The sequence below is a fragment of the Cajanus cajan genome, chromosome 7 (genome assembly GCF_000230855.2).
Source record: "Cajanus cajan strain Asha chromosome 7, NIPB_CcT2T_4, whole genome shotgun sequence".
Classification (NCBI taxonomy): domain Eukaryota; kingdom Viridiplantae; phylum Streptophyta; class Magnoliopsida; order Fabales; family Fabaceae; genus Cajanus; species Cajanus cajan.
In genome coordinates, this window is record NC_138523.1 from 1,052,501 (window position 1) to 1,063,089 (window position 10,589).

The 10,589-nt window shown below is 26.6% G+C and overlaps 1 protein-coding gene across 1 annotated transcript in view; it reads left to right on the forward strand.

Annotated features, from left to right (window-relative positions):
* Positions 1-10,047, forward strand: part of LOC109808731 (protein NRT1/ PTR FAMILY 5.2) — a 10,146-nt gene extending 99 nt beyond the window's left edge. The window contains exons 1-4 of the mRNA XM_020371846.3: positions 1-174; positions 6,548-6,765; positions 7,635-8,200; positions 8,854-10,047. The exon at positions 1-174 is cut by the window's left edge and continues 99 nt beyond it. Coding sequence (XP_020227435.1) covers positions 57-174; positions 6,548-6,765; positions 7,635-8,200; positions 8,854-9,736 — 1,785 coding nt within the window. The 5' untranslated portion in view covers positions 1-56 and the 3' untranslated portion in view covers positions 9,737-10,047. The remainder of the gene's footprint in view (positions 175-6,547; positions 6,766-7,634; positions 8,201-8,853) is intronic.
* Positions 10,048-10,589: the final 542 nt, after the last annotated feature.

Sequence of the window (10,589 nt, forward strand, 5' to 3'; positions counted from 1 at the left end):
AAAAAACACGAGTGAGAGTGAGATTGAGGTTCTCCTCTTCGACAACAAACTTACCTATGGAAGAGGGCAGGATCCTGAGTGAGGATTACACACAAGATGGAACTGTGGATCTTAAAGGGAAACCCATTCTCAAATCCAAAACTGGTGGTTGGAAAGCTTGCTCCTTTGTTGTTGGTATCTTTCTCTCCTCTTATATGGTCATTTTCATCTTCTTTATAACATTAATTCCAAAGCCAATTTCCCCAATCATTTTCTTGTGCTGTGTTGTCTCCTAGAACATGGGAAACCTCAACCTTGGTCTTGTTTGTTTCTTGTAGTGCTTAAGTACGTATAGATGTGCATGTCTCTTGTTTTTCTATGAGATAAAAAAAATTGTTTATTAGCTTATTTGTATATATACAAACTAAAAATGTTTTAGAGTTTTTTTTTATTAAAAATAAACAGTATTTTTTAGCCAAAAAAATTCCCAAAACATTTCTAAAGTTGTATTCAAATAGAATCTATTAAGTGTTAGCCTTAAACACTAATTGTATTAAAGATTACATACAAATTACTAATCAAAAATAATGTTGTAGACATAAATATATAGAGCTTGTTTAAGTAATCTTATTGAGAAGTACTTATAGAAGAAAAAGAAATAAAAAAATTGAAATAATTTTTTTCATAATTTACAATAAGTTTATATATAAGTTAATTCATAAAAAAAAAATTTCTATTAACTTCTTTAAAATCTTAAATTAACTTTAACTTTTAAAAAAGTTCATTTATTTTTTTAAAAGTATTTCAAGAAAAACTTATACACATTTAAAGTTAATACTAAAGTAGAGACATATATGTAATGTAATAAAGTAGAGACATATATGTAATGTAAAAATATCCTCTCATTACATAAGAACATCTTTAGTGGGAGTTACTTATAAGCAGTCCTCACTGGAGATGCTGTAATAAACCAACATCATACTATAAATACTCTCAAGAAGCATTGTCCAGTTATTGTGTTGCTTAAAGACCGGGTAGACACTCCAAGAAGTAACATGTTGTAGAATCACATACTCCAATGATTTCTTCCTTTGTCAATTTTCACTTCATCCAATTAAAGACCTCATCATTGTCACCAAATGTTAAATATACTTTGAATGTTTTAGTTATTATTAAAAAAAGTTGAATAACTTTTATATATTTTAACATACTATTTTTTTTTATTTGTGTTCATGATCAATACAATATATATATATATATATATATATATATATATATTAGATTTTACATTTCTCACAAAATTTGTTATTTATATAGCACATATTTTAAAAACTATATATAGTTGAGCGTGTCTTGAAGATGTAGTTGAGAAGTAGGTTTAATTCATTTCATAATCTACTTTATGACCTCACTCCAGCTAGTAGCCTATTGATACAAATTAATAGAGCAGTGAATTCATTGACTTAGAGGTAGGTGGGGGGTGGTAGCTTTTGTATAAAGAGGTACAGTACTATATAAAACCAATTTCTGTCCTCCATTCATATGGCGCTCCATCTTCTCTTTCATGTACCTAGTATAAATTTAACATACATTATTAATATTATTAATTAAAATTCATTAAAAATAATATCAAAAAAATTTAAGTTTCACCTTAACTAGATAAGACAAACAAATAGTATATAAGTGAAAACAACTTTCATCTTATTATAAAATTAAATTATATTCAAATTTTTTATAATTCGAAAAAGCTCTAGTCTCACTCCTACCCATAGTTTTAAAAACCGGACCGGTCATCGAACCGGTTAAGGTACTGGGTCAGTGGGTCAAAGGTTGAACCGATGGGTCATTAGTTGAACCGCATGACTCGGTTTTTATTTATTTTTATTAAAAAAATATTCATATTAAATATATTTTATACTTATAAATTTTAATAAATTTATATTTTATTTTAAATTTCAATTTTTCTATCTTATTTAAAATTATTTTTATTTTTATTTTGTAAAAAATATATAAAAAATTACATATTAAACTGTATATTAATACAAATTAAAAATATAAATAATATGTACATATATAATATGCTTGCAATTGTTATCACAAAATAATATATGTAATATTTACATATATATTATATTATTAAATATATAATATAAAATTAATAATATACTATAAAAGTTATTTAAGTTGTATATTATATAAACAAATACATTAGAACAAGTAGTTATTGTTATATTTAATAAGAATCTTTGTTCTTCTATTAAAAGATTCAATTTTCATTATTATTTTTGTGGTTTATGGTCCCTTAAAAAATAAAAAATAAAAAAATAAAAAAAAGTGGTTGAACCGGTTTGACCCACCGGTTCACCAGTTGAACCGGAAAATTGACCGGTTCAATCCGGTTTGAAACGGGTCAACTGCATAACCGATCCAACTTAAGGTTCGGACCGGCTGAACCACTGGTTCCCGGTCCAACCGGTCCGACCGGCCGGTTCGGTCCGGTTTTTTAAACACTGCTCCTACCTATCCTAGATTATTTAAAAAGATCACTATTTAACCACACACCAAACTCAATAATACTGAAAGTAAAGACATGAATTGAAAAAAATTTAAGTCTCATATCAACTAAAGATAAAATAAAAAAAATAATATATATATATAAATGTGAAATAATCTTCATATAAGTCAATTTTGTAAAATTAACTTATATTTGATCTATTTTTTACGATTCACTTTTTATAAAAATGATAAATTTATAAATAAGATTTGTTAAAAAAGAAGTAGATTACTATACTAAGCACATGAATCAACCGGTTTCAATTGTTCTAATTTAATTAATAATTTCATGTTCATATTTTAGATATGTAGTGTTATGTTAAATATATGAAGAAAGATCTATGATACTCTTACTTAACTCAAGAAAAATTTTCTTTCATAAAAAAATACTTGTGGTCTATATTTTTTCTAAAAATTAAACCTACAAAATTTTGTAAATTTTAATAAATAATAAATAATAAATAAAATGTTAAATAAATTTTAATAAATTCTTTTATTGAAATTGGGTAATCCTCATATTCATGACTTGGGGGAAGATTAACCTTCGAATAGTTCTAGTCCAATGCATCGAATATATCCATGACAACAAGAAAAAAAAGTGATAATAACTAATAAGTATAACCTTTTATTAATATATCCTATATTTAGAGTTTCAATCTCTCTCTCTCTTCATTTAGAGACAAACTTCATTTTTTATACTTAGTCTAAATTGCATTTGTTAATTGTTAATGCTAGCTATATAATATGTTCGACATATTATCCGAAACGTTAAACTTAATTTGCAGCGGATGCAAGACCAACTCTTTAAGTCTATAAACCAACATATATTTATTATTAATTTTTATAAAATAAAGAGTCACATATATATTAATAAAAATATTTCATATATTAGGAAGAAAAAACTAACATATATCAAGAAAAAAAAATTCAAAATTTACTTTAAGTATCACTTGCTATTAAGCCAACCATAAACAGATATAATTGTTATTTTATTAATTATCCAATAGTACATGATTGAATGATATAGTAAGAAATTATAATCGTATATGAATCAAAATTTAATCCATGAGTGTTAATGAATGTTACGTAACTAGTGATATAAAAAAAATACTATGATGGATATTTTTTATTAAAATGAAACAGAAAAACTACTATCAGAATTCAATATTGATGTATTTGTACGAGCAGTCACGAATTCAAGATCGTAAGAATAAATTTTTTAAAAAAACAAAATTAATAATCATATATATATAACACAATATAAATATAAAAATAATTATTAATGAATTCAATATATAAAATTAAAGATACAAAATATAATACTTTTAAATATACATTTATATAATATAATGCAATTAAAATAAGAGAGTGTATCTCTCTCTCTCACTACAATGTCACTGCATATGAGGAATGATAGCATTAACAATTAACAAATGCAATTTATGCTAGGTATTAAAAAATGAAGACTGATAAAAAAAAAAAAAAACATTGATGTATTTGTGCGAAGAATGATACCAACACTTATTGTGACATTCATTTTATTATTAATTAAAATTTATTAAGAAATTATATTTTTAATAAATTTAAACTACTAATAAAAAAATAGTACGAGAGTGAGACTTATATTCCATGTATTCGTAGGAAGTGGAACTCTTGCAGTCATGCATGATAATATATTAAAAAATCATTACTGGGAAAAAGGCATATTAATCTATTTTTCCCTATATATATATATATATATATATGAGGAAAGTTCAAACGACACTGGTATAATTTTTACTAAGTGTTACACCGCTTAATAACTTTATATTAAATGTAAATTTTAAAAATTTAACCGTTAGATTAAAAGTTCATATCTCTTAGATCATATATATCAAATTTTGTTAAAATTAAACAACAACATCAAAATATTCATATTTTAGTATATACATAAGATTTTCTTCGGGTTAATTGGCATTTATGTTTTTAGGTAACGTTTCTTGTCAACTTTATGATATTAATGTGTTAGTCTTAATTTTGGCGGCATAGGGTTTTTACTTCTAGCACCACAAATCCACAATTCAGTTATTGCGTTTGCAGACGTTAGGAGAAAATTTAAAAAAAGAGAGTACATTTTTAGGTAGTACTGTATTAAATTTATATATATATAATTAAGTAAATAAAACTGAATTCAAAATTAAGAAAACATACGTACGTAACAAAATTTAAAGGCATTAGTTAAAAAATCGCTACGTAAATAAGTTTTTATTAAGTTGCATGAAAGTTATACGAGAGTACGTTGTTATACTATAAAAGCGTTTGTTAGCATTTATCAAATTTAGATCATGTGTTTGATTATGTATAATTAAAAAAAATAAAAGAGGTTAAGGTTGATTCTTTTGCTTTGTCTGAACGATAAGTAAAATAGAAAGGAAAGTAATGGAAAAGAAATATAAAGGAAATCAAAGAATTTCTTTCCGTGTGTTTATATTAATAGAAAAAGAAAGAGAAAATAGATATATGAATTATATATAAAATATATTTATAATAGTTAAAAAGGTAAATTTTTTTATAAAAATAAAAAAAGAAAATTTTCATTTCTTTGACAATAATGTATTAACGACGACATTTACAAGATAATTATATGATTATAATATTTTATTTTCCAGTTTTGAATAATTTTTTCATTTTACCTATTCGTTATATTAAGAACCTCAATATAATATTAATTACTATTTTTCCATTAATTATATCCTTAATTATGAAAGAAGAGAGAAAAAAAACAGCATAACAAATGAGAGAAAAATATTTATGCATGATAAGAGAAATAAATTAAGAAATTATAAGTAGTTTAAATATAAATAAAAAATAAAGGAAGTAATTTTTATGATTCAATGATTGTGTGGCTGTCTCACTCTTTTTTGCTGGTTTAACCTTTAAGAGTTGATGCTAATTTGTTTTCATTGCGATCTTGAAATTTGTACGCATTTCAATTATTCTTTTTTACTTTTTAATTTTTTATTTTTATCCTTTTAAATTTTAGTTGTTTTTATTTTAATTCTTATAATTTTTTTTTTTATGTTGGTCTTAATAGTTTTTTACTTTCTTCCATTAAATTTAACGGTTAATCTGATGATAAAGATGAAAAAAAATAATTTTTTTAATCTCAAACAACATAAACACCCTATTTGACATGTAATCTCAAATAGGAGGCTCTTATGAAAGTTCACTTTTACCTCAAACAACATAAACACCCTACTTACAAATAGACTAAAAATTAAAAATAATATTAATGAAATAATAATAATTAAATAAGAGGGGATAGAGCTATTCTAATTAAGAATAACTTTTAAAAAAGAGTTATTCTTTATCTCTATTTTTTAGTTTATTTTAATCTAACAGTAAGAAAATAAGTGACATAGAACTATTGAAATGAGAGAAAATAGATGATTAAATTAAAGAAAAATTCTTCTAGAGTTACTCCTAAAGTAACTTAAGCCCTCCTCATTAATATAAAAATAATATTAAAAAACTATAATATCATAATTTTATAATATTATTAAAAATAAATACCTTTTTAATATTTTTAACATTTTAAATGCACAAAAGTCTAAATCAAATATATCATAATACTTTATTCTTAGCCCTCATTAACAATAATAATAAGAAGTTAATTTACATATAAAATAATAAATAATAAATAAATATTTTAGGTTGATTTTTCGTTTCTAAAAAAATTAAAATGACACTTATTAATATTATGAACATGTTGGGAATCAATTTTTAACCCGTTTCATAGTTCTTTAACCGATTTTTCTCAAGTACTTTATTTAAATTGAATACTAAATTAGTTCATTAGTTTTTGGGTGCAAACAGCCATTTAATTTGGTCCATATAATAACATTCCCACAAAAGGTTTTTATTATAAAGAAAATGGTTGATTTTGTAGCAAGTATTACATGCATATATATTTTGATTTGTGTAATGCAAAGTTGAGTCGGGTTGGTTGAATGAATTATATGTGATGTGATGGCAGTGTACGAGGTATTTGAAAGAATGGCATATTATGGAATATCATCAAATTTGATATTGTATCTGATAAGGAAGCTTCACCAAGGCACTGTGACCTCTGCGAACAATGTGACAAATTGGGTTGGCACCATTTGGATAACTCCTATCTTAGGTGCCTACGTTGCCGATGCTCACCTTGGTCGCTATTGGACTTTTGTCATCTCCTCCATCATCTATCTATTGGTACCTCTTTCTGTCACTTCTCAAATTATATCATAGTATTGTTATACACAAATATCATTTAACATAGTTTTAATTGTTTGGAGGAAGATAATAAACACACCAAGAAAAATCAGAATACCTGTACCTAACTCGATTGCTGTGTAATCTTTCCTCAAGTTATATATCTGGATCATGTTTTCCTCCCTAAATTTTGTTCTTTAAAGTCCTCCCCAGCTATACAACTTACATGCATTTTTTTTATACGTGAATATTGAATTTAATATCAAAACTCAAAAGAGTTTATAACAAACTCATGTATTCCATTCAACCTACTGTGCTAGATCTAAATACTAATTATATGTATGTTCATAAAAAAAAAAAACTGAAATTATCTCATAATGTATTAGAGAGATAAAAGCCACCATTATAACCATATAAAATACTACACCGAAATTTATATTACATGTGATTTTAATTATAAATAACAACTTGAATTTTTATTTGGTATTAATTAATAACAACAATCATTAGTTTTAAAGTTATCTAGGAATAAATTTCTCTTTTACCCTTAACTTATTGTTAACTTTATTTTTTTTATACATTTATTTACAACTAATATTAAATATAAAATCACTTAAAATAAAAGATATTTTAATTTATAATAAAATTTGAATTTATAATTAATTAAAATAATTAACTTAATTATTTTTCTTCATTTATGATTTGCCCTATAGAACTTAATTAATTAAGACCGAAGGTACTGTATCTTAAACCCAAATCTTCTACAGCATAAGTACTTTCACTCATATTGATGGTTATGGTATCCTGTTTAGTGTTGTTAAACTTTGACTAGTGTTGTTGAATGATTCATGTGTCTTTTGTAATGGCAGGGAATGTGTCTGCTCACACTATCAGTGTCCCTTCCAAGCCTAAAGCCACCTGAGTGCCATGAAATTGATGTGACAAAATGTGAAAAGGCCTCCACACTACATCTAGCTGTGTTCTATGGTGCACTCTACACCCTAGCAGTTGGAACAGGTGGAACAAAGCCCAACATTTCCACCATCGGTGCTGACCAATTTGATGACTTTGACTCCAAAGAAAAGAAGCACAAACTCTCCTTCTTCAATTGGTGGATGTTCAGCATCTTCATTGGGACCCTCTTTGCAAATTCTGTTCTAGTCTATATACAAGATAATGTGGGGTGGACTCTAGGGTATGCTCTTCCCACTCTTGGACTTGCAATATCAATCATCATATTTTTGGCGGGCACACCGTTTTATAGACACAAATTACCCACCGGGAGTCCCTTCACTAAAATGGCCAAGGTCATAGTGGCTGCTATAAGAAAGTGGAAAGTGCCTGTTCCTAGTGACACTAAAGAACTATATGAGCTTGATTTGGAAGAGTATGAAAAGAAAAGGAGAGTCAGAATTGATTCAACTCCAACCTTGAGGTATAAATTCTACCTTATAATGTCTCAGCAATTTGCTGTGTGCCTTTTTAATATATGAAATATTGTTAATTTGTTTCGTGTGAGTGTGTTTAAACATATACATATGTTAATATTGTATACTCGTTAATGATAAAAAATTGAAATGATATGTACAAATTCTTATATATTTAAATTTTGTTATTGTAATTGTAATTTCAACTGATTTTATTGATCAGGATTACAGTATAATTCAAATTTAAAATATTATAAATATTATCTCAATCTTCAATAATAGATAGACTCTAATTGTTTGTAGTTCATACCTGGGGGGGTTATATACAGCAAATAAAACCTATATACAATCAAAATTGGCTTATTAAAAGTTTGCATTAAATGTTAACATAAATTACTTGAAACTGTAATTCTGATCGAAATAAAAGTACCTAGAGAAAAACTATATCCAAGTTTTGTGCTATATGTTGTAGCTTGGGGTATTCAAGGTTTTTCAAAACTATACAAGATAAATACCTTTCTGGCTATACACCAAAATTATTATGATGTGAAACACTAACAAATTAAGATCTTTTCTCGAAATATTATTATGTGATGATTCTATTAGTTTCTTATTAGTCTTAAAGAATATTTTCTGGCTCTACCTCCATATATATATGTAGGTTCCTCAACAAGGCATGTGTCAAGACCAGTTCAAGTACTAGTGCATGGATGCTAAGCCCTGTTACCCATGTAGAGGAGACCAAACAAATGCTAAGAATGATCCCCATCTTGGTTGCTACACTTATCCCTAGTGCAATGGTGGCACAAATAGGTACCCTTTTTGTGAAGCAAGGAACTACACTTGATAGAGGCATTGGCAGCTTCAACATCCCCCCGGCAAGTTTATCAACATTTGTGACTCTATCCATGCTTATATGCGTGGTGCTCTATGACCGTTTCTTTGTCAAGATTATGCAAAAGTTGACCAAGAACCCTAGAGGGATAACCCTTCTCCAAAGGGTTGGAATTGGCCTGATAATCCACATAGTCATCATGGTGGTTGCATCTATAACTGAAAGGTATAGGCTTAGAGTGGCCAAAGAACATGGGTTGGTAGAAAGTGGAGGAGAAGTTCCCTTGAGCATTTTCATCTTGCTTCCTCAATTTATTCTCATGGGAGCAGCTGATGCATTTCTAGAGGTTGCAAAAATTGAGTTCTTCTATGACCAAGCCCCAGAAAGCATGAAGAGCCTTGGCACTTCCTATTCAATGACTGCCCTAGGCATTGGGAATTTCCTGAGCACTTTTCTCCTCACAACGGTTTCACATATTACCAAGGAACATGGCCACCAAGGATGGGTTTTGAACAACTTGAATGCTTCTCATCTTGATTACTACTATGCACTTTTGGCCATACTAAACTTGGTCAACTTTGTATTCTTCTTGGTTGTGACCAAGTTCTATGTGTATAGGGCTGAAATTTCAGATTCCATCAAAGTGCTTGAGGAAGAGCTGAAGGAAAAGACAGTCCTTGTGTCAAACCAAGTGATTCCAAGAGATTAATTAGATGATTGGTCCTTGAAAAAGTGGAAGATAATGTATCAGCTAAAATTGTTAGGACATGCATGATGGTCATAAAACTTTGGGATGGTTTAGATAAATGGAAGCCATTTTAGGAGAAATTTAGTTGAGAAGAAATGAAGAATACGTCATAGGAGAGTCTTTAATGTGTGATAATTTGGACTTAACTATTCAAGAAATGTCATGTTCATTGTTGTATAAGAACATAGAAGGGAACAATTTTTTTTTTTTTTTAATAAACCTATAAGCTTAAATACCTAAGTGATACCTAAACGTCAATATTTCTTTTTCTATCTTCTTTTTTATTTCTTCAAAACATTATTAGGAAACGGTTGAATTTTCTCTCTCTCTAATTTTAATTTCATAATTTTAGTATCCTAATTTTATAAAATTTATAATTTTGGTTATCTTACTAGATGTTCATTTTTTTTAATAGTTAAAATAGTAATATTAATCATATGATATTAAGCAAATTTCATAAAAATTAATATTTAATAATATTTGTATTAAATTTTAACTTTAGTTCTATTTTTTTTATCTCATAAAAATAATAAAATAAGATAAAAATAAAAAATAAAAGACCAATTTAGCTAAAAAAAGATTATTAAATAATAATTATTATATCATTTATATATCTAATGTTAAGTCATGACGAACGTTACAATGTCAAAAATTAATAGATGAATATATAATAAAAGGATCAAATTAAATTTGTATATTTAATAAAATTAAGGAATTAAAATTATAAAATTTAAAATTATAAAATTTAAAATAAAGGAAATAAGATTACAAATTTGATATTATACATTGATATTTAAGTTGGCCTCCGATTGCA